The sequence below is a fragment of the Microcaecilia unicolor genome, chromosome 11 (genome assembly GCF_901765095.1).
Source record: "Microcaecilia unicolor chromosome 11, aMicUni1.1, whole genome shotgun sequence".
NCBI lineage: Eukaryota > Metazoa > Chordata > Amphibia > Gymnophiona > Siphonopidae > Microcaecilia > Microcaecilia unicolor.
In genome coordinates, this window is record NC_044041.1 from 58,607,374 (window position 1) to 58,632,908 (window position 25,535).

Below are 25,535 nucleotides of genomic sequence, written 5' to 3' on the forward strand. Positions count from 1 at the left end.
TTTGATCCTAGATGTAGTAGATTACTACCCCTTCTAGGGAATGAGGCGTTCCGCCCAGGGGCTGAAAATCCTATAGTGAGATCCTGGGGGGAAGGAGACAAAGTACTTCTACATTATTGGTTGGAGCCTAGTGGTAATCTTAAAACAATGGCCGAATTAAACCTAGACGAAGCGGATTGGGGGGTATGTTTTGCATACGAACAGCTTAGACATTATATAGCTTCACTTCCCCGAGATGCACTTGGTGTTGATCTGACCACTAAGATGGGGGAATTATTTGAGATGATATCAGAGGATCCTATTTCGATATCCATATTACATAAAAGGCTGCTACTGGCAAGACCACAGGGAGACCTCACACGAGTGGCAGCAAAATGGTCAGCAGACACACAAAGAGGGATCACCCCGGGAGATTTGTTAAAGGGTTGGAGGGGAGTTCTGAAATGGACGCAAAACGCAAACCTCCGAGAATGCCAGGTCAGAGTGATATACAGGGCATATACCTCTCAGTCTCGACTGAATCAGATGGGATACATAGAATCTGCCCAATGTAGACGCTGTGGGGCACCGGACAATAATTTCTACCATGCCTTTTGGAAGTGCTCAGCTATAACAGCCTTCTGGACCAGGATAGTTAGATATTTAGAAAGAATAGGAGGGAAAACGGTCAATCAGCAGCCTACGAGTATTCTTTTGGGTTGCCAGGCTCCAGTGGAGGGGGGTACGAGACACCAGAATATAATGGCCCATAAGGCTTTTTTGGTGGGTATGAAGTGCATACTTGTTAACTGGACACAAGAACTGAACCCCTCCTTTTGGCAATGGAGGAATCGCCTACATGATTTACTTACGATGGAGCTCCAGGACTCTCTGCTTAACCCTCGGACACAAAGCAATTTTTTCCTTACCTGGGAAGGATATATTAACACTTTGTCCCATAGGGCGAGGAGTCATATTATTAATAAACTTGGTGCATTGTCCAAACTTCCCTCGGCAACTAATGGAAATTAATTGGGATTATAGTCCTCTTTCTACCACCATTTAGGAATTGGAAAGACAGTAGAGCAGACCACGGTGGGGGGGGGGGGGGGGGGGGGGGAGGGGGGGCTTAGGAGGGGGGGGTAATAAAGGGGGGGAACCTATTTGGAGTTATATTAGCCCTTCCCCAGCAGGATATGGACGTCTTCCGGAGAGGGGTAGGAGGGCCATCAGACCACAGGCCCCCTGGCTCTCTTACGGAGAGGAGTAAATTAACACATTATGGTTTGATCTTAATTCAAGGCTTTGTGAATGTACAGCTGATACCTGAAGGTGGTTATATCTTTGGGGGGCAAGCATTTGAACATATGGTGTCAATTGGTTGAATGGAAAGATGGGGGGGAAGGGTTGTTGGGAAATTGTGGTTAATAGATCTTGTTGATTACATGTTAGTTAACAGTACAAGGGGGGGGGGATAAAGTTAAAAGATTAATGGAGACGAGCAATATCGTACAATTTCAGTACTTGGTGTGTGTTGCTTGATTGTAAAGACATTTATATTCTGTAAACACCATTTTTGAGCTTCATTAATAAAAACTGTTGAAACCTAATATTTTGAAGGATGCTCTTTTGGCTCTAATAGCCTCTTTCACTTCATCTTTTCACGATGGTGGCTGTCGTTTGCTCTTTTTTGCAACTTTAATACGTGGAATACATCTGTTCTGGGCTTCCACGATGGTATTTTTAAACAACGTGCGCACTTCATTTAAAGTTCCAACCTTTGCAGCCGACACTTTCAAGTTCTTTTTAACCGTTTTCCTCATTTTGTTATAGTCACCCTTTCAAAAATTAAATGCTGCTATTAGTAGATTTCTTTAGTGACTTCACTCCGGATATCAGCTCAGATTTGATCATGTTATGATTGTTTCCCAGTGGATCCAACACAGTTACCTGTCGTACCATGCATTTCACTAAGGACTAGATCTAAAATAGCTTCCCTCTTGTCGGTTCCTGGACCATTTGCTCCAAGAAGCAGTCATTTATTACATCTTAAGAATTTTACCTCCCAAGTACTCCCTGATGTAGCATTTATCCAGTTAATATTGGGGTAATTGAAATTGGCCATTATTATAATGCCCAATTTGCCAGCTTTCCTAATTTCTGTAAACATTTGTTCTTCTGTCTGCTCGTTGTGTCCTGGCATATGGTAGTACAGCCCTACTAGTGTACTTTTTTTTTTTTTTTAAATATACCCTTTACACACTGAATTTCTGTTCACAAGGATTCCATTCTGTTATCTGTTTCAGTTAGAATGTTTATTTTGTTTGTCAATTCCCGCTTTAACATAGCGCAAAACCCCCACTACAGTTTGAGTCACTCTTATCAGGATACAAATTATATTGCAATGATAAGTGTTCCATTGATTGTCCTCCTTCCACCAGACCACCACTTGTTATATCTACCTCTTCTTTTAGTCTTATATACTCCAACTCTGTCTTATTTTTAGGCTTCTAGCATTTGTATATAGACACTTCAAATTATTTTTCCTAGCATCTACAAGCTGCTTTGAAGTTGACTGGGATAATTTTCATCCTTTACTCTGTTCTCTTATTAAACATTCCTGGCTTTCTTTCTCCTTTTATTGAAACCTCTCTTTGGGGATTCCCTAAAGATCCTGTTTCAGTATTATCCTATGAGGATACTCCACACTGAAGCATGCGGTCCTGGGCTACTGTCAACTTTCTACCCCATTTTAGTTTATATGCTGCTCTATCTCCCTTTTTAAATATTTAACGCCTGGGTCCATTCTTATTAAGGTGGAGTCCCTCCTTTTGGAACAGGCTCCCCTTTCCCCAGAATGTTGTCCAATTCCTAACAATATAATAATATTGGATCATATACAAATGGGCTTTCAGAATTATATATTCCAGGTAGGAAGTCAGATCCTGCGTGTAGGAAGAAAATAGTTTTGTTTTTGCTTTTTTTAAATTAAAAAAAAATGTACTAACTGATCATACAACCAATAGTAGCAGTGAGGCAAAGTGGAGTAGCTTAAAAGAGCAGTGGGCTGCAAACCAGGGTTCAAATCCCAGTGCTGTTGTTTGTGTTCTTGGACAAATCACTTAACCCTGCATTGCCTCAGGTGCATACTTAGGGGTTGATGCAGAAAGCTGTGTGGTAGAGCCGTGTGAGTGCAAGTTTCCTAACACAAAGAAAATACTTAATTATCCTGTGCTTGTGCAATATCTAATGATCTGCAAATCTGAAGTGTGCAGTATCCGGGGATAGGAGACCAGATGGATGTGCATATAGTTTGCAAGCTAATGACAAAAGATTTTTTTTTTAAACCAGCTGCAAAATTATCCCTTCTATGCCTCCTTACACCTGGCATTTAAATTCCTGCATTTTGCTCATCTTAGTGTCTTCTACATTCCTCCACATCAAGGCAGAGTAAGAGTCTCTTTTCCATCTATTTAAATATGCTATTTACTGGTGCCTAATGCATGGTCTTGCTTCAGCACAAAACCTTTATTCTCCGAGGACAAGCCAGGCTGCTTGTTTTCACATGTGGGTTGATGTTCGTGTTGGCCCAGGAAACAGCAAATTTTATTTTTTAAAGTAAAGAATACAAGTTTTCCAGTCTCCTGGTGTGCGCATGATTTTCCACCCATTGCGCGAGCATGTCCCCTCAGTTCTTTTTTTGTTCGCGACGAGGCCCATGAACAGAGTCTAATGACTTTTTCATCGTTTTTTTCTATTTTTCTTTTTATTTACATACGGCCCAATTAAAAAAAAAAAAATCTTCCCGTAGTTTTCCTTAGTTTTAGTCCTCTCAAGTTTTCTTTCTTTTCGACGCGGTCTGCTTCTTCCCTTTCTTCTGTGCCCTTTTTTCTTTTCGATGGCACAATCGCATCTTTTGATTTTGCTGAAGCCATTTTCCCTTCCATGCCGTCGAAGACGCCCAGCGGCTTCAAACGTTGTACTCGGTACAACCAGACCATCTCAGGTACTGATTCCCACACCTGGTGTATCCAGTGCCTTGGGCCCGACCACAGCCCAGCCGCTTGTAGTCTGTGTCTTCGTATAAAGAAATGGACCCAAGTGTCTCGAGAAGCCCAACGAGAGAACCTTTTTGGGGCTCGGTCTGGTCCTTTGACTTCGACATCGGTACCGAGGTCGTCGTCGTCGACATTGAGAGGGGCATCGACGTCGGGAGCAGAGGTAATGACTGCTGAGAGACCAACTCGCACGCAGGCCCCCTGAGACTGACCTTCGTCGGACCCGGCCCCGAGGTGATGTGAGGATTCCACGTCCTCCTCGGTACCGAGGAGTCTCGATGACGGGCGAAGGCGAAGAAGCACCGTCATCGTTCTCCTTCAACTCACGGTGCCGGGAGCTCCGGGGCGTTGAGAGAGTCTGCACCCGAGAAGCGTCAGTGCCGAGAGGATCGCTCCCCCCCTCTATACAGGAGGTGCTGATGCTTCAATCTTCTAGCAGCCTGGTACCTGCTCCCGATCCTCGACAAATTCTGCCACCGCCTGCTCCACCGACCTCCCAGTCTTCTCCGATGGCAGCTCTCGGCCTTGTTTCCAGAACTTATGGAAGGACTGCTGCGTCAGTCAGCTTCAGTGTCGGGGGTGCTTGCGCCTTCAGTACCGTCTGCTGCAGCAGTCTCTGGCCCCAGAGCTGCCTACGGCGTTGGCTCCCTTTCGACTTTGGTGGAAGAAGCTTTGCCGCAGTCCAAGCGGGCGTTGACCTCTCGACATCGCAGTCGAGGACATTGAGCCTGCCTCGTTGCCGAGGAACAGTCTCGAAGTACCTTAAGAGAGGTCTTATCCGATACTGATCAGGAGCGTTCGTGGGAGTCAGAGGAAGATCCCAGGTACTTTTCTACTGAGAAGTACAATGGGATTCCCTCTGAACCTTCCCCTCCACTTGTGGAGGTTGAGGATGAGCCCAGGGCTGAGATGCTCAAGGTCCTGGACTATTCTTCTCCACCTAAAGAGGCTGTAACAGTTCCTCTGCATAAGGTACTGAAGGAAGTCCTTATGCAGAACTGGTCGGTTCCTCTGTCTGTCTGGCCTCGTGATCCCGAAGAAAGCTGAATCCCAGTATCGGATCCACGGTGAACCTGGATCGATGAGGTCTCAGTTACCCCACAGTTCTATGGTGGTGGACTCTGCCGTCAAGAGAGCCAGGAGTACTAGAGACTATGCTTCGGCGCCCCCAGGCAGAGAAGCTAGGACTCTTGATTCTTTTGGGAAGAAGACGTATCAGGCCGCTATGCTTGCCGCCAAAATTCAATCATACCAGCTCTTCACGAGCGTACACTTGCAGAACTCGGTGAGGCAACTGTCTAGCTTGGTTGATGCACTCCTGCCAGATTAAGCTGAGCCTTTTCGCCAGGTGGTCAGGCAGCAGAAGGCGTGACAAATTCCTGGCCAGGGCTACATTTGACACTTTTGATGTAGCATCCAGGATTGCTGCTCAAGGTATAGTGATGCGCAGACTCTCGTGGCTGCGTGTCTCTGACCTGGATCATTCGGTCCAGCAGCAAATGGTGGATGTTCCTTGCCTGGGGGACAACTTTTTTGGTGCGAAAGTAGAGGATCTTGTTGATCAGATCAAGAAGCATAATGATGCTATGGATTTTCTCTCCCACCGGGCATCTTCTGCTACTACCTCCTCATCTAGGAGGGTTTTTTTGGGGGGGGAAGAGGAGTGCTCCCTATTCCTGTGCTGGGTGTAGGTACACTCCTGCTTCTCGGCAGCCTGCCCAGGCTTAGCCCAGTGCGCTCGTTCTCGTCAACAGCGTGTGTCTAAGGCTCCTGCTGCTCCCCAGCAAAAGCAAGGGGAGTTAAGCATAGCCTCAGTAAACGTGTCCGTACCGGACGACTTGCCGGTTGGGGGGATGTTGATATTTTTTCACCAAAGGTGGCCTCTCATAGCCTGAGACCGGTGGGTTCTTCAAATTGTCCGGTTAGGATATACCCTCAGTCTGGAATGCAAACCTCCAAATTGCCCACCAGGAGCTCATTTGTACAGCTCCCAGCACAAACAGGTACTTGCAGAGGAACTCTCCGCCTTTCTAAAAGCCCAAGTGGTCGAACCCGTTCTACCAGGGGAAGAAGAGCTGGGATTCTATTCCAGGTACTTCCTTGTGCAGAAAAAGATAGTGGGGATGCGTCCTATCCTAGACCTAAGGGACATGAACAAATTCCTTGTCTGAGAAAAGTTCAGAATGGTTTCTCTGGGCACACTTCTTCCCATGATTCAAGAGAACAATTGGCTATGTTCTCTGGACTTAAAGGATGCTTACACACACATCTCGATACTTCCGGCTCACAGAAGGTATCTTCAATTTCGGCTGGGAACGCAGCACTTTCAGTACGGTGTATTGCCTTTTGGTCTGGCATGTGCGCCCAGAGTGTTTACAGAGTGCCTAGTGGTAGTTGCAGCGTTGCTATGCAGACTGGGAGTGCATGTGTTCCCTTATCTCGACGATTGGTTGGTGAAGAGCACCTCAGAGGCAGGCGCTCTACAGTCCATGCGATGATTATTCAGGTGCTAGAGCTACTGGGGTTCGTGATCAATTACTCCAAGTACCATTCACCCCAGTTCAAAAGTTGGAATTCATTGGAGCTCTGTTGAACACAAAGACAGTTCGAGCTTATCTTCCCGATGCAAGGGCAGACAACCTCCTGTCCCTGGTGTCCATAGTTCGAGCGTCTCAACAGATCATCGCTTGACAGATGTTGAGACTTCTGGGGCACATGACCTCCACAGTTCATGTAACTCCCATGGCACGTCTACATGTGAGATCAGCTGAATGGACCCTAGCTTCCCAGTGGTATCAAGCTGCAGAGGATCTAGAGGATGTGATCCAGCTGTCCACCGACTTCCGAGTTCTCTTCCGTGGTGGACGATCCAATCCAATTTGACCTTGGGACGTCTATTCCAAATTCCTCAGCCACAAAAAGTGCTGACGACGGATGCATCCCTTCTGGGATGGGGAGCTCATGTAGATGGGCTTAACACTCAAGTCCATTGAACATTATTGTCCATGTTGTCCTCACCGTTGTGAGGCCCAATTGACCATTGTTCATTGTTTTCAACCTCCAACTGAGCTCCACCACTCCTACTCACCAATCCGGCCACTGTCTTGACCTCGTCCTCTCCTCTACCTGCTCACCCTCCAATTTCTGCGCCTCAGCTCTTCCTCTCTCTGACCATCACCTGATCACCTTCACACTTCATCACTCTCCCCCTCAGTCCCGCCCAACACTATCCACTACTTCCAGGAATCTCCAGGCTGTCGACCCTCCCACCTTATCCTCTAGTATCTCTGATCTCTTCCCTTCCATTATGTCCTCCGAGTCTGTTGACAAGGCTGTCTCCACATACAGTGCCTCTCTCTCCTCTGCTCTGGACGCCCTTGCACCATCCATCTCCCGTCCCACAAGGTGTACTAATCCCCAGCCTTGGCTGACCCCTTGCACCCGATATCTTTGCTCCTGCGCCCGATTGGCTGAACACATCTGGAGGAAATCTCGCACCCATACTGATTTCATTCACTACAAATTCATGCTATCCTCCTTCCAGTCCTCCCTATTCCTCGCCAAGCAGGACTGTTACACCCAATTGACTAATTCCCTCAGCTCAAACCCTCGTCGTCTCTTCGCCACCCTTAACTCCCTCCGCTCCCACCCACCCCTCACTCTCTCCTCAATCACTGTCTGACTACTTCTGTGACAAGGTGCAGAAGATCAACCTGGAATTCACCACCAAACCTTCTGCTCCTCTTCCCCCTATAACCCACTCCCTCAACCAAATAGCCCAGGCCGCCTCCTCCTCTTTTCCTGATATCACCGGAGAGGAAACCGCCCATCTTCTTTCCTCCTCGAAATGTACCACCTGTTCCTCAGACCCCATCCCCACCAACTTACTTAACACCATCTCTCCTACTGTCACCCCACCCCCCATCTGTCATATCCTCAACCTCTCTCTCTCCACTGCAACTGTCCCTGACACCTTCAAGCATTCTGTGGTCACACCTCTCCTCAAAAAACCATCACTTGACCCTACCTGCCCCTCCAACTACTGCCCCATTCCCCTCCTACCCTTCCTGTCCAAGATACTTGAACGCGCCATTCATAGCCATTGCCTTGATTTTCTCTCCTCTCATGCCATCCTCGATCCGCTTCAATCCGGCTTTCGCCCCCTTCACTCGACAGAAACGGCACTATCTAAAGTCTGCAATGACCTGTTCCTTGCCAAATCCAAAGATCACTGCTCCATCCTCATCCTCCTTGACCTATCTGCCGCTTTTGACACTGTCAATCAAAATTTACTCCTTGCCACACTGTCCTCATTTGGGTTCCAGGGCTCTGTCCTCTCCTGGTTCTCTTATCTCTCCCACTGTACCTTCAGAGTACATTCTCATGGCTCTTCCTCCACCCCCATCCCGCTCTCTGTTGGAGTTCCTCAGGGATCTGTCCTTGGACCCCTTCTTTTTTCAATCTACACCTCTTCCCTGGGCTCCCTGATCTCATCTCATGGTTTCCAATATCATCTTTATGCTGATGACACCCAGCTTTATCTCTCCACACCTGACATCACTGTGGAAACTCAGGCCAAAGTATTGGCCTGCTTATCCGACATTGCTGCCTGGATGGCCAGCCGCCACCTGAAACTGAACATGGCCAAGACCGAGCTTATTGTCTTCCCACCCAAACCCACTTCTCCTCTCCCTCCACTCTCTATCTCAGTTGATAACACCCTCATCGTCCCCGTCTCATCTGCCCACAACCTCGGTGTCATCTTTGACTTCTCCCTCTCCTTCTCTGCGCATATCCAACAGATAGCCAAGACCTGTCGCTTCTTCCTCTACAACATAAGCAAAATTCGCCCTTTACTCTCTGAGCACACCACCCGAACTCTCATCCACTCTCTCATTACCTCTCGCCTTGACTACTGTAACCTACTCCTCACTGGCCTCCCACTTTGCCATCTATCCCCCCCTTCAGTCCGTTCAGAATTCTGCTGCACATCTTATCTTCCGCCTGGACTGATATACTCACACCACCCCTCTCCTCAAATCACTTCACTGGCTTCTGATCAGGTACCGCATACAGTTCAAGCTTCTCCTACTAACCTACAAATGTACTCGATCTGCAGCCCCTCCCTACCTCTCTACCCTCATCTCCCCTTACGTTCCTACCCGTAACCTCCGCACTCAGGACAAATCCCTCCTTTCAGTACCCTTCTCCACCACCGCCAACTTTAGGCTTCGCCCTTTCTGCCTCGCCTCGCCCCATGCTTGGAATAAACTCCCTGAGCCCATACGCCAGGCCCCCTCCCTGCCCATCTTCAAATCCTTGCTCAAAGCCCACCTCTTCAATGTCGCCTTTGGCACCTAACCGCTATACCTCTAGTCAAGAATTCTAGACTGCCAACTTGACATTTCGTCCTTTAGATTGTAAGCTCCTTTGAGCAGGGACTGTCCTTTTTGTTTAAACTGTACAGCGCTGTGTAACTCTAGTAGCGCTCTAGAAATGTTTAGTAGTAGTTTTGAGTAAGCCTGGATGCTAGGGATACCCCACATGTGAGAACAAGCAGCCTGCTTGTCCTCGGAGAAAGCGAAGATACTTACCTGTAGCAGGTATTCTCCGAGAACAGCAGGCTGATTGTTCTCACAAACCTGCCCACCTCCTCTTTGGAGTTATTAGTTTATTTGTATGCTTTTTGATTTAACTGAGGGGACACGCTCGTGCGACAGGCAGAAAGTCGTCCGTGCATGTGCGGTGCGTGTGATTTGCATGCAACAAGACTCTGGAAAAACTTCTGTATTTTTTTGCTTAAAAAAAATTGCCGTTTCCTTGGCCGATGCGGACGTCGACCCACATGTGAGAACCATCAGCCTGCTGTCCTCGAAGAATACCTGCTACAAGTAAGTATCTTTGCTTTTGTATCGGGTGGTCATTTACCTGCTTGTAAACCACTTGCTTACTACATACTTTGCCTGTGGTAGCTTTCTGCATCTACCCCTTAAACACTCAGCCCTCCAGGAATAGGAAATAAACTGCTGTACCTGAATGTAACTTGCTTTGAGCTAAATATAAATATTTTATCTGAATTTGTAGTTCATCTGAAACTACTGCTGAAATGGCATGTTCTAAATCTAAAGACTATAATATAAAAAATATAAGGTATACTGGTAGGTTGCTCTATGGCACTTGGATCAGCTTTGCAGTTTGGCTTCTGAAAGCAATGTATTTGCAAGTACCTTACTAAGAAGAGTGACTGTTTAAAAAAAAAAATGGCAAGAAGCTGACCTGTATTGTGATGGTCTTCAAGCTGAATTGAAGCTGCATCTCCCTTGGCAGAGTTGACCCCAGGTCTCAGATATTAGGTGTAATTACTAGTGGTCAGTTCTTTTGAGTCATATGAGTAAGACTCCAGATTGTAATTTTTCATTTTGATGGCTCTGGAGACTTGTCGGGGGACCAGCGAGCTTATCGTGGAAAGGAGAATGTGGAGTCCAGACACAGCCGTGGCCGAACGGGAGACACCACACGCTTTCATGCAGTTAACGTGGCCCAGCCAGTCCGGTTTAGCAGTAAGTTGCTTAATGTTATCCTTTGCTTTTGTTGCTGTAGACTAGGGACTTGCTATGCAGATTCAGGTCATTTTTGTTTCTAGAGTTTTTGTTTAAGGTTTCATTTATGGAGGGTACAAATCTAACAGATTAAAGACTTTTTTGTTTCAGATGCTAACTTATCAGGGGACAAATGCTCTCAAGTACTGACTTGAGATTCTGGCAGTCAGATACTTTGTAATCTGAACTGTCTGAGGGTTACATAGAGTTGGCACTTGGCAGGCTGTGTATATATGCTTCTGTGGTCTGTCTTTGACTTTGCCTTCTTAAATAATAAATGATGTGCCACAAACCCAAGGCATCACTATCAGTTATAAAACCCCAGGGGAGAGATACTCCAAAGTATAAAAATAAACAGTAGTTGATCTCTATAAGAGTATATAGGACACTCATAAAAGGATTCCACACTCAGAGAACTATATCACCAAACAAATTAAGTTAAAGAAGAGAAACAAAAGGAGAATTCAGTATAAGCTGATCCCTCAGCCGAGCCAAATTTTCAGTGAGTCTAGCTGTACAAATGGCTTACTACCGCTCTCTATACATTATCAATACTCCTATTCTGAAACCCTTCAAACAAGTATTCAAAAATGAGTGTGAAAAACTTTAATGGAAATTTCTATAACCCTCTTTTAAGGAACCCTTCAAACAAGTTCAACCAAACATATATAAAGATAATTATGTCCAAATGTACTTCAAAAATAGCAGAGCACCACACATATTGGAGACCAACAGACAGGGGCAATAACTTAAGCTTCTATTTCCTCGCTCCAACACTGTCTGCTCCATAAACATCCAACAGGAATCCCTATTTCAAAAAATCTTCTCCAGGGATGCCAGTGCTGCATTCTCAACAGTTCCTTTGTTCAATATCCAAGGCAGGCATCCTCTGCCAATAAAACTCAATGTGTTACTCGAAGGGACATGGAAGCCTGAGGTGGAGCTGAACAGGCCAGCACCCTCTTTAGTATCAGATCATGAGGGGTGTTAGGGGTTGTTTGAAAGAGTGTGATAAATGTGTAGGATGTCGTAAAGGTCCTAATTTTGTGGGGTGCCTTTCCCCTTTTGCTTTCCATGTTTCCTAGGGAAGTGCCCAACAGGATGGTATCACCATGAGGGGTCTGCGAGCTGCTACAAGGTCTACTTCAATAGTGAGAATTACTGGGATGCGGTGCAAACCTGTCAGAAGGTGAATGGTTCTCTGGCAACATTCAGCACAGATCAGGAGCTGAAGTTCATTCTGGCACAGGAGTGGGAACTGGAGGAGCTGGCCTTTGGAGGGAAAGATCAGCAGAGGTGAGTGATATTGAGTCTGGCAAATACGGCTCCAAGTAGTGTGGTGTTTGTTTTTTGGGTGGGGGCAACCAGCTAGCTAGTGCTTCTAATCTAGGGTTTCCCAATGCTTAGAATATTTATAGTGAATAAACACGAGAAAAATCTATATGCCCTGGAGACCCAGCATATGCAAATAGATTTCATGGGTGTTTATTGTTGATATCCTGAAAATCCAGCTGGCTGTGTGGTTCCCAAAACAGATTTAGGAAGTTCTGCTTAAACAGTATTTCACATGGAAGACTGATGAGGAAAGTGAGTAGAATGGCGCTAATGATACTTTCATTTCTCCGAGGACAAGCAGGCTGCTTGTTCTCACTGATGGGTGACGTCCACGGCAGCCCCTCCAATCGGAAACTTCACTAGCAAAGTCCTTTGCTAGCCCTCGCGCGCCCGCGCGCACCGCGCATGCGCGGCCGTCTTCCCGCCCGAAACCGGCTCGAGCCGGCCAGTCTTCTTTTGTCCGCACTCGGTACGGTCGTGTTTTCGCCGTGTCGAGCCCCGGAAAGTCGACCTCGCGCGTCCAATTGTTTTGAACGTGTTTTTTCCTTCGGGAAAGCTTTGTCCTAGTCGGGAAGTGCTCCGGAAACCCCCCGCCGGGTTTCGTGTAAATCCTCCCCGTACTTCCAGCTTTTTTGGCCGGTAAGTTTTCTTTCGTCGTCGGGGTAGGCCTCTTTTCGGCCTCGGTCGAGATTTTTTCTCCCTCTAAATTTGGTGCTTCAAATTTCGCCATTTCGGCTTTTGATTTCGCCGGCGTGATTTTTCCGCCCATGACATCGAAGCCTTCCAGCGGCTTCAAGAAGTGCACCCAGTGCGCCCGGGTTATCTCGCTCACTGATCGACACTCGTCGTGTCTTCAGTGTCTGGGGGCCGAGCACCGCCCTCAGAACTGCAGTCTGTGTTCCCTGCTTCAAAGGCGGACTCAGGTAGCGAGACTAGCCCAGTGGAACGTGTTGTTCTCGGGCTCTTCGTCGGCATCGGCACCGGGATCTTCGAGTGCATCGACGTCGTCAGCGTCCAGACCATCTTCCTCGGCCGCCCCTGCATCGAGTGCATCGAGGCATCGGGCCTCTGCATCGGCGCCGAGACATCGGATAGCTGCATCGACGTCGGTGGTACCAGGACCTCGTCTGCTGATGTCGTCGGACGGTGGTGCATCGGGTGGAGTGCAGGTGAGGGCTGTCCATTCCCCTGCTGGTGGCGGTGAGCCCTCGGGTGGGTCTCCTCCTACCCTGAGGGCTCCTGCGATACAGCCCCCCCGAGATCGACCTTCTTCAGTCTCGGCCCCGAGGAAGCGACGGATGGATTCGACGTCCTCCTCGTCGGTGCCGGGGAGCTCTGGTGACATGCTTCGGAAGAAATCGAAGAAGCATCGACACCGGTCTCCTCCCCGTGTCGGCACCGAGAGCTCTGGGTCGCCGAGGGATTCGGCACCCAGCAGGCATCGGCACCGAGAGGACCCGCTCACCCTCTGTTCAGGAGGTGTCGATGCGCTCCGCTCTGGACAGCCCGGAACAGCCTCCACGCCCGGAACAGGTACTGACGTCGACGCCTGCATCGACCTCTCAGCCTTTCTCTGCAGCCGCTCTAAACGAGAGCCTCCGGGCCGTTCTCCCAGAGATTCTGGGAGAGCTGTTGCGCCCTACCCCTCCGGTACCGGCGGTGCTTGCGCCACCGGTACCGTCGAGCGTGGCGCCGGCTGGCCCATCGCCCAGGTTGAGGTCCCCGACGTCGGTACCGCGTGCGACCGCGGCCACCTCCCAGGAAGGCTCCCCGACTACGTCAGCGGAGGGAGCTTCGCCGATGCGGGCGAGGGAGTCTACCTCTCGACGCCCCCATCGTGGACGGGGTTCCACGGAGTCGAGCAGGGCGAGGTTGCAGACACAGGTCCGTGAACTTGTGTCTGACACCGAGGGTGAGGCCTCGTGGGAGGAAGAGGAAGATCCCAGATATTTCTCTGACGAGGAGTCTGAGGGTCTTCCGTCTGATCCCACTCCCTCTCCTGAGAGACAGCTTTCTCCTCCCGAGAGTCTGTCTTTTGCCTCCTTTGTCCGGGAGATGTCTACGGCCATCCCCCTTCCCGGTGGTTGTGGAGGACGAGCCCAGGGCTGAAATGTTTGAGCTCCTGGACTATCCTTCTCCACCTAAGGAAGCGTCCACTGTTCCCTTGCACCATGTCCTGAAGAAGACATTGCTTGCGAACTGGACCAAGCCATTAACTAATCCCCACATTCCCAAGAAGATCGAGTCCCAGTACCGGATCCATGGGGACCCAGAGCTGATGCGCACTCAGTTGCCTCATGACTCTGGAGTTGTGGATTTGGCCCTAAAGAAGGCTAAGAGTTCTAGGGAACATGCTTCGGCGCCCCCGGGCAAGGACGCTAGAACCTTAGACTCCTTTGGGAGGAAGGCCTACCATTCCTCTATGCTCGTGTCCAAGATCCAGTCTTACCAGCTCTACACGAGCATACACATGCGGAATAATGTGCGGCAGTTGGCGGGCTTGGTTGATGCTCTTCCCCCTGAGCAAGCCAAGCCTTTTCAGGAGGTGGTCAGGCAGCTGAAGGCGTGCAGAAAATTCCTGGCCAGAGGAGTTTATGACACTTTTGATGTTGCGTCCAGGGCCGCTGCTCAAGGTGTGGTGATGCGCAGGCTCTCATGGCTGCGTGCCGCCGACCTGGAGAATAGAATCCAGCAGCGGATTGCGGACTCGCCTTGCCGTGCGGATAACATTTTTGGCGAAAAAGTCGAACAGGTGGTAGAGTCTCTCCACCAGCGGGACACCGCATTCGACAAGTTCGCCCGCCGGCAGCCTTCAGCTTCTACCTCTACAGGTAGACGATTTTTCGGGGGAAGGAAGACTGTTCCCTATACTTCTGGCAAGCGTAGGTACAATCTTCCTTCCCGACAGCCTGCGGCCCAGGCTAAGCCCCAGCGCGCTCGCTCTCGTCAGCAGCGTGCGACTCAGCAAGGCCCCGCGGCTCCCCAGCAAAAGCAAGGGGCGAGCTTTTGACTGGCTCCAGCAGAGCATAGCCGACATCCAAGTGTCAGTGCCGGGCGACCTGCCTGTCGGAGGGAGGTTGAAAGCTTTTCACCAAAGGTGGCCTCTCATAACCTCCGATCAGTGGGTTCTCCAAATAGTCCGGCAAGGATACACTCTCAATTTGGCGTCAAAACCTCCAAATTGTCCACCGGGAGCTCGGTCCTACAGCTTCCAGCACAAGCAGGTACTTGCAGAGGAACTCTCCGCCCTTCTCAGCGCCAATGCGGTCGAGCCCGTGCCATCCGGGCAAGAAGGGCTGGGGTTCTATTCCAGGTACTTCCTTGTGGAAAAGAAAACAGGGGGGATGCGTCCCATCCTAGACCTAAGGGCCCTGAACAAATATCTCGTAAAAGAAAAGTTCAGGATGCTTTCCCTGGGCACCCTTCTCCCCATGATTCAGCAAAACGATTGGCTATGCTCTCTGGACTTGAAGGATGCCTACACACACATCCCGATACTGCCAGCTCACAGACAGTATCTGCGATTTCAGCTGGGCACACGCCACTTCCAGTACTGTGTGCTACCCTTGGGCTCGCCTCTGCGCCCAGGGTGTTCACAAAGTGCCTAGCTGTGGTAGCAGCGGCGCTTCGCAGGCTGGGGGTGCACGTGTTCCCATATCTCGACGATTGGCTGGTGAAGAACACATCCGAGGCAGGAGCCCTGCAGTCCATGCAGATGACTATTCGCCTCCTGGAGCTACTGGGGTTTGTGATAAATTACCCAAAGTCCCATCTTCTCCCAGTGCAGAAACTCGAATTCATCGGAGCCCTGCTGGATTCTCGGACGGCTCGCGCCTATCTCCCAGAGGCGAGGGCCAACAACTTGTTGTCCCTCGTCTCGCGGGTGCGAGCGTCCCAGCAGATCACAGCTCGGCAGATGTTGAGATTGCTGGGCCACATGGCCTCCACAGTTCATGTGACTCCCATGGCCCGCCTTCACATGAGATCTGCTCAATGGACCCTAGCCTCCCAGTGGTATCAGGCCGCCGGGGGTCTAGAGGACGTGATCCACCTGTCCACGAGTTTTCTCGAATCCCTGTATTGGTGGACGATTTGCTCCAATTTGACTCTGGGACGTCCCTTCCAAATTCCTCAGCCTCAAAAAGTGCTGACCACGGATGCGTCTCTCCTGGGATGGGGAGCTCATGTCGATGGGCTTCACACCCAAGGAAGGTGGTCCCTCCAAGAAAGCGATCTACAGATCAATCTTCTGGAGTTGCGAGCGATCTGGAACGCTCTGAAGGCTTTCAGAGATCGGCTGTCCCACCAAATTATCCAAATTCAGACAGACAATCAGGTTGCCATGTACTATGTCAACAAGCAGGGGGGCACCGGATCTCGCCCCCTGTGTCAGGAAGCCGTCAGCATGTGGCTCTGGGCTCGCCGTCAAGGCATGGTGCTCCAAGCCACATATCTGGCAGGCGGTAAACAACAGTCTGGCCGACAGGTTGAGCAGGATTATGCAACCTCACGAGGGGTCGCTCAATTCCCGTGTGGTGCGACAGATCTTCCAGGCGTGGGGCACCCCCCTGGTGGATCTCTTCGCATCTCAAGTGAACCACAAGGTCCCTCAGTTCTGTTCCAGGCTTCAGGCCCACGGCAGACTGGCGTCGGATGCCTTCCTCCTGGATTGGGGGGAAGGTCTGCTGTATGCTTATCCTCCCATTCCTCTGGTGGGGAAGACTTTGTTGAAACTCCAAGCAAGACCGAGGCACCATGATTCTGATTGCTCCCCTTTTGGCCGCGTCAGATCTGGTTCCCTCTTCTTCTGGAGTTATCCTCCGAAGAACCGTGGAGATTGGAGTGTTTTCCGCCTCATCACGCAGGACGAAGGGCTCTTCTGCATCCCAACCTCCATGTCCCTGGCTCTCACGGCCTGGATGTTGAGGGCGTAGACTTTGCCTCTTTGGGTCTGCCAGAGGGTGTCTCCCGCATCTTGCTTGCTTCCAGGAAAGACTCCACTAAGAGAAGTTACTTCTTTCATTGGAGGAGGTTTGCCGTCTGGTGTGACAGCAAGGCCCTAGATCCTCGCTCTTGTCCTACACAGACCCTGCTTGAATACCTTCTCCCACTTGTCTGAGTCTGGTCTGAAGACCAACTCCGTAAGGGTTCACCTTAGTGCAATCAGTGCATACCATTACAAGTGGAAGGTAAAGCCGATCTCAGGACAGCCTTTAGTTGTTCGCTTCATGAGAGGTTTGCTTTTGTCAAGCCCCCTGTCAAGCCTCCTACAGTGTCATGGGATCTCAATGTCGTTCTCACCCAGCTGATGAAACCTCCTTTCGAGCCACTGAATTCCTGCCATCCGAAGTACTTGACCTGGAAGGTCATTTTCTTGGTGGCAGTTACCTCGGCTCGTAGAGTAAGTGAGCTTCAGGCCCTGGTAGCCCAGGCCCCTTACACCAAATTTCATCACAACAGAGTAGTCCTCCGCACTCACCCTAAGTTTCTGCCAAAGGTTGTGTCGGAGTTCCATCTGAACCAGTCAATTGTCTTGCCAACATTCTTTCCCCGTCCTCATTCCTGCCCTGCTGAACGTCAGCTGCACACATTGGACTGCAAGAGAGCATTGGCCTTCTATCTGGAGCGGACACAGCCCCACAGACAGTCCGCCCAATTGTTGTTTCTTTTGATCCCAACAAGAGGGGAGTGGCTGTAGGGAAACGCACCATATCCAATTGGCTAGCAGATTGCATTTCCTTCACTTACGCCCAGGCTGGGCTGACTCTTGAGGGTCATGTCACGGCTCATAGTGTCAGAGCCATGGCAGCGTCGGTGGCCCACTTGAAGTCAGCCAACATGGAGGAAATTTGCAAAGCTGCGACGTGGTCATCTGTCCACACATTCACATCTCATTACTGCCTGCAGCAGGATACCCGACGTGACAGTCGGTTCGGGCAGTCAGTTCTTCAGAACCTGTTTGGGCTTTAGGATCAACTCCCCCCCCCGAGGGCCCTGTTTGTTCTGTTCCAGGATACACTCTCAGTTAGTGGTAAATTTTTAGGTCAATCTCAGTTATGTCCTCGCCGTTGCGAGGCCCCAATTGACCAATGTTGTTGTTTTGAGTGAGCCTGGGGGTAGGGATACACCTCAGTGAGAACAAGCAGCTGCTGTCCTCGGAGAAAGCGAATGCTACATACCTGTAGAAGGTATTCTCCGAGGACAGCAGGCTGATTGTTATCACAAAACCGCCTCGCCTCCCCTTTGGAGTTGTGTCTTCCCCTTGAAGTGTATGTCTTGCTACATACTGGATGGCGGCTCGAGCGGTTTCGGGCGGGAAGACGGCCAGCGCTATGCGCGATGTATGCGCGACGGGCGCGCGAGGGTACGCACGGACTTTGCTAGTGAAGTTTCCGATTGGAGGGGCTGCCGTGGACGTCACCCATCAGTGAGAACAATCAGCCTGCTGTCCTCGGAGAATACCTTCTACAGGTATGTAGCATTCGCTTTATCATAAGAGGTATAGCCACAGGTAAGCAGCGGGAGATAAAATGGGTGTATAGTGTCATAAGCCTTCCTTTGCAGTCGCCTGGTTTTTTTTTTATCTCTGTTGACCCTTCTGTTCTGGATCTAGAAGATGTACTGGAAAGTTACAGAGATGTAGCTGAACTCCACCACTGAACAGGGGCAGTGCTAATTGGGGCCCTGATTATTTTCCATCAGCAGCAGTGAGGGAAGGGTATAGGTAATTGCTAATATCTGGGACATCTTAAATTTGCAGTGAAACGTTTAATTTCCTTCCAGAAACTGTGCCTCAGGATTCATTACCTCCATGTAATCGCTAGATTTCACAATTATCATGATTTTAGTTTAGTCTACTCATCATTGATGAGCTGTCCTGTAGAAAAGGCAAGGTAAACTTAGGATAGAAAGCCTTTCACTTTTGTTCTGGACATATACTTGGCAATTGAATAGAATGAAGCTGGTGAAAGGTTGACATCGTACTGTTTTTTTCTCACCTCCAGGTTCTGGGTTGGTTATCAGTTTGTCATCACGGGCAGGAACCACTCTATACAAGGACACTGGGAGGTGGCTTACAGAGGTAGTTCAACCTACTTATCTGTATGTATGCATTATTACAGGGTGTAAACTGAATACAAGACCTTAATTATTACATTTTGATCCGTTCATAACTCTGTGGTTTTCGGTCACAGAACATAGAGCCACTACTGGTTTCCTCTTTTGTAAATAAATCCTGCAAACATTGAACAATGCTCTATCATCCCCTTGTATCAGTAATGGATACTTATTGCAGTAGGGTGCCCTTTTTTCTCTATTGTGTCCTACATTTATTATTTTTGCTAATAAAACTACCCTTTGACTGGAAACTTAAATTTAGCCAGGAGACCCCCCATCGTTGAAGGGTGAGAGGTAATATTGCAAGAGATGCATGCCAAGGTGTTACCCCTCACCTACTCCCCTCACATTGCATTTACCTGGCTTTTCACATTTTGTTCAAGGCTCCTCTGAGGTGTTCCTGCCCCCGGTACCCATCTTTGGCACAGCTATGTCAGAAAATGAGAATGTTCTCTGTGCTCAGCTTCAGTGTTTTCACTTCCCCACTCTCCGATACCATGGCTTCCACAGCTGGTATGCAGAGAACTGCTATGAGAAATCTGCATTCCTCTGCAAAAGAAGTAAGTTGTGCCCTTTGTTATTTCTATCAGTGTCATTCTGATACTGGATGTCAGTAGTGAATAAGATGAATCCTGTGTCGGTTCTCATAATCCATGAACACGCTGTTACCCAATTTATTGCTGATCTTTGCCTTGGGCAGGTCCATTCCCCCTCCCCCTGCTTTCCTACCTAAAACTCTAAAGCAGATTGCCTACTAAATGTCACCTTCATTTTATTTTAACCTGTCCTTTTCTCTCTGTTTCCTTTGTACTTTTTCTCGGTAGGAGCCTGGGCTGGGATCTGGCACCAGGGTACTTCATTCACAACTAGTCAGAAACTTTTCCCACGTTCTGTATCTCCTCTCTTGCACCATTCTTACACTGATCATTGCCATCCTGGACCTGGCCTGGGGCCATGAACCTGGGCTCCTGCACCATGAACTGGCCCACCATGATTTCTCACTATCTCGGGAAGCTGAAGATGTTTTAATGAGATGGAACATGATCTTAAATGTTTGTTTTAATTGTAAACTGTTTTATGCCTCCAGGGTATGGAGGGAGTATAACTGGTTTATATAAGTAAATGGGGCAGTGGACAGTACTACCGATAGGTCACCAGGTCAGCCCCTTCCTTCCTTCTAACTCTGTATCTGAGTGGTGTTTTTTCAGTCCCATTAATGTAGCAACATAATGATGGTAAAAATAGAACCAGTCTAGAGCTTATCTCTTCTACTAAGTTGGTTCAGGCAGTGACAGATGTTTCTGGAAATATTAGGAAAGGATGTGGTGTTGCTGCAGGGAATGTCTCATATTTACTGCTTTGGTAGTGACTCCCATATCCACGGTTGCTGCTTTGGATTTTTATAGGAGGACTGTCTGATCTTTGTTAAAACTTTTTCTTGACCTTCATACTCTCAGGAACACTATTTTAGGCTTGATACTCACGGCATTTATCCAAGTAAGAGTGGCTCCTACCTAAATAAGTTGTTGCTGTTTATCGGAGTCATGTCTGGATTTCAGCAGCAATATCTGAATAATGCCGCTGAAAATCCTTCCTTACCGCCTCTGTTCTACCCATGTAGTGCCAGGGCTGTCCTGGGGGTGGAGCTGGGCAGAGTTTCTAGATACCTGGTTAGTAGCAATATTCATTTTGTTTTCCTGTGCTTTACCCAATCGGGTGAAGATGTTAATCTTGAGGGGCAGGCACCTGCAGAGGTCTGGGATAGGAAGCACCTCTATCATAAACCTGCTCAGAAGAGCTGTCTGGCTACTGAAAAAGAAGTGATAGAGAAATGCTTTTTAACATGTTGAAGTAGCTGCCATTGTAGAGGGGCCCAGGAGCAGCCACTGCAGATGGATTGGATGGAGCAGCCTGGGCTCTTCTCTTACAAAAGCTGGAGGGAAGAGGGATGATTGATGGGAATAGACACACATGGACTCAGGACACACACTGTAGCAAACTGAAAGAAGCTTGAAATAAGGCTCTAAAAGAAAAAACAAAAGTTCAAAAACAGAAAAAAAAATGTGTAAAATGTTTGCTGCCTACAGTTTGTGAATATACCATTGCATTCAGGTGTCCAGCTGCTTATTCTGTAAGAGGTACAACACAGGTTGGGCTTTAAGTGCAGGGTGTTCAGGAATCTGTTTTTCCTTCCAGGTCAGACATGTGTTGACATCAAAGACAACATTGTGGATGAAGGCTACTACTTCACACCTAAGGGGAATGACCCCTGCCTAAGCTGCACCTGTCACAACGGCGAGCCAGAGATGTGTTTGGCAGCTCTATGCAAGCGGCCACAGGGCTGTCAGCAGTATCAGAAGGACCCCAAAGAATGCTGCAAGTTTACTTGCTTAGATCAAGGTAAGAGCAGATCCATTGTGTTGCTGCTCCTTCAGCTTATTGCAGTGCAAAACAGATCTAGGTGCCATGTTCCACCCAAGTAGGATGTATAAATGCTTTAGTCTGGGCTTACTTTGCATGGGGGTTAATGCAGGTAACAGGCCTAGCTAACCCTCACAATATTCTTAGTCATGTGCTGTTGAGTGCTTTGTCACTGAGGGTGTGAGTAGTACTCATCTTCCAACTGGTTTTTAAGAAATCCGTTTTTAGATTCATCTTTTCTAGCTCACTCAGCACATTAGAAGTATGCTGAATACCTTCAAATGTGAATGAAAAACTTCTTTCCTAAGATAGTTAGGACCTATGACACACCAAAGCGGGCCTTCTCCATTCTTACTGGTGGTACAAACTTTTGTGAAGAGCATCGTTCACTAGGAATCACAGTTCCACTTTGCAGGTTTTCTGTGTGCACAACATCCAGAAATAAACCTTGACGTCTGAGAACGAGCTCTAAGTTTCTGATAGTTTTTTCATTTTGTTTCTCTGGTGGAAACTTTGAAACCTCTGATGACTCAAGGCAGTAAAGCAGGCTTGTCCAGCCTGCGAGTCAGAATCCGGCCCACCAAGTGCCTTTTGTGGTCCTGGAAGCTTGGCATTCTTGTGATTCTTACAACAGGATTCCTGCTTCCCCACCACAACTCAGCTCTCTGTAAGCTTGAGCCTTGCAGTGCTGGACCTCCAGATTGGTCTCATGGTTTCAAGTCTCGTGAGACCAACCGAAACTTCTATAACAGTGTGGCTCAAACTTACAGAGAGCCGTGTGACATTGAGGAAGAGAAATCCCACTGTATCTTCTGCAACCGAAACCAAGTGAGGGGAAAAAGACTGGATGAAGACTGGGGTAAGGGGTACATGAGAGAGAGCGAGAGAGACTAGGTGAAGGCTGGGGGGGGGGGGGGGGGGGGGGGGTACATGAGAGCAATACTGGGTGAAGGCTGAGGAGAGGATAATGCACGTATTTTACCACTATTTGACGAAACGTGGCAAAATATGATGGTGCATGTTTTGGCCCTCTGAATGTTACAAACTATAAAATGTGTCCCCAAATAGAAAAAGGTTGGATAAGCCTGCTGTAAAAGTTTTTTTTTCCCTTTGGTCACACCACAGGGTGGCAGCGTATTTACATCGAACTACTCGGCAGCAGCTTTTCTTCATGTGCACAGCACTGCAGCTGTTGCATCTGTTCTGTACCCTTCTTTCTTAGCAGTTCAGGATATTGGATAGCTCTTGGATTTACCTTGTTAACCAGAGCACCTCAGCTTTATTATTATGACTGTTGGGCTAGATGTGTTTTGGATGTTGGACAGAATGAGATGTGCTATCCAAATATACCTAAACTATCCACCAGAGTACCAAGATTCAGTGTTAGGAAGCCAAAAGCATGCTATTGAAGTTCCTGGCTCTCTGCCACTAGTTGAAATTCGATCCTGTTACCCCCTTTCTTAAAGCTGTACACTGGATACCAATCACACATTGAATCATCTATAAGATCCCGCTTTTGGCCTTCAGAATAAGGGGTACAGGCTTCCCACTGTCTTTGGCATGTCTCCTGACACCTTATTCTCCATCGCGTACTCTCCTCTCATCTCAACAGTACCTTCTAGCTGTACTCTTCTTCAGGCAAATTGCATATACCACTCGGCATGCTATTTTCTCAGTTATCAGTCCTATCCTACGGAATGCTCTACCATCTTAACTAGAGAAATTTTAATCTGATCTAGAACATTTCTTTTTGAAGAACTTCTATCCACATTTAAGACTACTGTCGGCATGGGCTTGCCAGGCAGCTCAGACGAGCTTTTTTTAGCCCTTCCCGTTTACCTCCTTTACCTTATCTTCTCTGTCATTTATTGTAGTTCCATTTTCTCTCTCTCTACCCTGTCTTTCCCATTTCAGTATTCCTCTTCCTCTCTCTCTCTCCTTTTAGGATTGTAAGCCACTCAGATTTGCTACTTAATGTGTGGGATAACAAATCCTATATAATAATTTGCACCTCCAACGTTCCATGGCTGCCTGGGTTCGTAACATCTCATGACGTCAGCCAGCGTTCCATTCTCCCTCGCTGCCCCGCCCTCGCGTCAAAACGTAATGACAGAGGGCGGAACAGTGAGAGGGAAGGGAACGCTGGAAGCGAGCTGATGTCAGAATGTTACCAATGGAAGGGAAGCCAGCCAGAAAACGATGAGGTACAAAGGAAGAGAGAATCGTGGCACATCGAGGGCAGAGCAGAATTGATGGACATGGATGGGAGGAGAGGACAGAAGAGACGAGAATCGCGGGACACAGATGGGAGGGCAGGGAAGAGGAGAATCGCTGGACATGGAGGGGATGGGAGGGAAGGGAAGAATCGCTGGACATGGAGGGAAGGGCAGGGGAGAGACAAAAAATAGCTTACAAGGGAGCCTTTCTAGGGCCCATTTCATTGTTGAGGAAACGGGCTGGGTTCCACTAGTACTTAATAAACTTGGAAACTTTTAGCTGTAATGCAATTTTTGAAATACCACAGAACTGAAGATATGTCTGATATGCAAATACAGATAAAAATCAGCTTTACTCAAGGAAAAATCAGTACACCATAATTCAGAGGATTTAAGATGGCTATTGGCACACAGCTGTGTAGGCAGAAACAACCCCCTAGTACCCTAAGAAGCCAGACCCGCATCCGGCTGTAGCACATCCCCTCCCAGGAGCAAGGATAGAGGAGTCTCCCAGCACACTATGGGTCACAAGCCTCCATATTTTTAAAACATGCCCTGTAAACCACACAGAAGCCCAAGACCCCCAGTGAGTCCCTCCCAATGGCACTCTGGGCCTGTGGGCTTTCCGGATAAACTGAGAGAACAAATTTTGCCAAGCAGCAAGTAGCTTGAAAGGATGGGGATGGGAATGCCTGAAATAGATATAAAAGCTAAGGTAGAATATTCATCTTCAAGATAGACATTATTTCCACCCAGGATTAAGGCCCCCTGGTTCAATCTCTGAGATCTATCAGTATCTGTTTTAAGAGCGGCATATAATTAGTATGAAACAGGTCTTCCACCTTTTAGGGGGGGGAGGGGTAACCCTGACGCCCAAGTATTTAAGATGGGAAGAGACCTGTTTAATGGGAAAATTAACCTTGCTCCAGTTCCAAGGGACCCACCAAAATGTTTAAAGCCTTAGTCTTAACTATATTCGCTTTAAAGCCCTACACTCTCCCATATACTTTCATCTGTTGTTAAAGAGTGGAAACAGAGACGCAGGACTGAGTCAAAGATAAGATCATGTCACCCTCAAATAAAGAGATTTTATGCATATCTGGGCTATCTGAACTCCCTGAATATTGGAGTCATCCCTGATCCACTGAGCAAATGGCTCCATTACTAAGGCAAAGAGCAATGGAGAGAGGGGGCAGCCCTGCCTGGTACCTCTCTCCAAAGCAAATCCAGAGGTGTAATCACTGTTAATCTTAATACAAGCCCTGAGGTTAGTAATATAAGGTGGTGAACCATGCACAAAAGCCCTCTCCCACTCCAAACATCCTCAAGACTGCAAACATGAAGGACCAATGCACACGGTCAAGCGTCTTCTCTGCATCCACTACTACCAAAATAGCAGGAAGCTTATGCTGTTGGACTGTCGGTTAATGTGGAGAATATGTTTGATGATATCAAATGTTTGCCTTCCTGATCAGGTTATATCGCTGAAGGCAACCTATTTGCTAAACGTTTTAGGTCTACATTGATCAATAGTATGGACCTATAAGACTTGCAAACTGTGCTATCCCTGCCTGGCTTGCATAAAATTGTGGTGCTATTTCTATTTGCCAGGGTGTAAGCTTGGTTCTCCGAGTCCCTCCTGTCCTCCCCATGTCTAAGAGGGGTTCCTTGAGTGCCCTCTAGGAGAAAATAGACAACCATTAAAAAAAACAAAAACAAAAAAACCCCTTTGAAGCAGTCTGACCTGACGGGCCCAGGAGCCACAGGGGCTGCTAAGGGGATCAGTACAGTTGAAAGGCCCAAAGCGGCAG

At 48.3% G+C, this 25,535-nt stretch overlaps 1 protein-coding gene across 3 annotated transcripts in view; it reads left to right on the top strand.

The window, feature by feature from the left end:
- Window positions 1-25,535, top strand: part of DGCR2 (DiGeorge syndrome critical region gene 2) — a 102,997-nt gene that overhangs the window by 62,053 nt on the left and 15,409 nt on the right. For 2 of the 3 annotated variants that reach the window (XM_030217445.1, XM_030217447.1), the window contains 5 exons: window positions 10,460-10,597; window positions 11,722-11,932; window positions 18,976-19,052; window positions 19,471-19,647; window positions 21,284-21,487. In XM_030217445.1, coding sequence (XP_030073305.1) covers window positions 10,460-10,597; window positions 11,722-11,932; window positions 18,976-19,052; window positions 19,471-19,647; window positions 21,284-21,487 — 807 coding nt within the window. The remainder of the gene's footprint in view (window positions 1-10,459; window positions 10,598-11,721; window positions 11,933-18,975; window positions 19,053-19,470; window positions 19,648-21,283; window positions 21,488-25,535) is intronic. The other variant, XM_030217446.1, reaches the window with a different exon arrangement.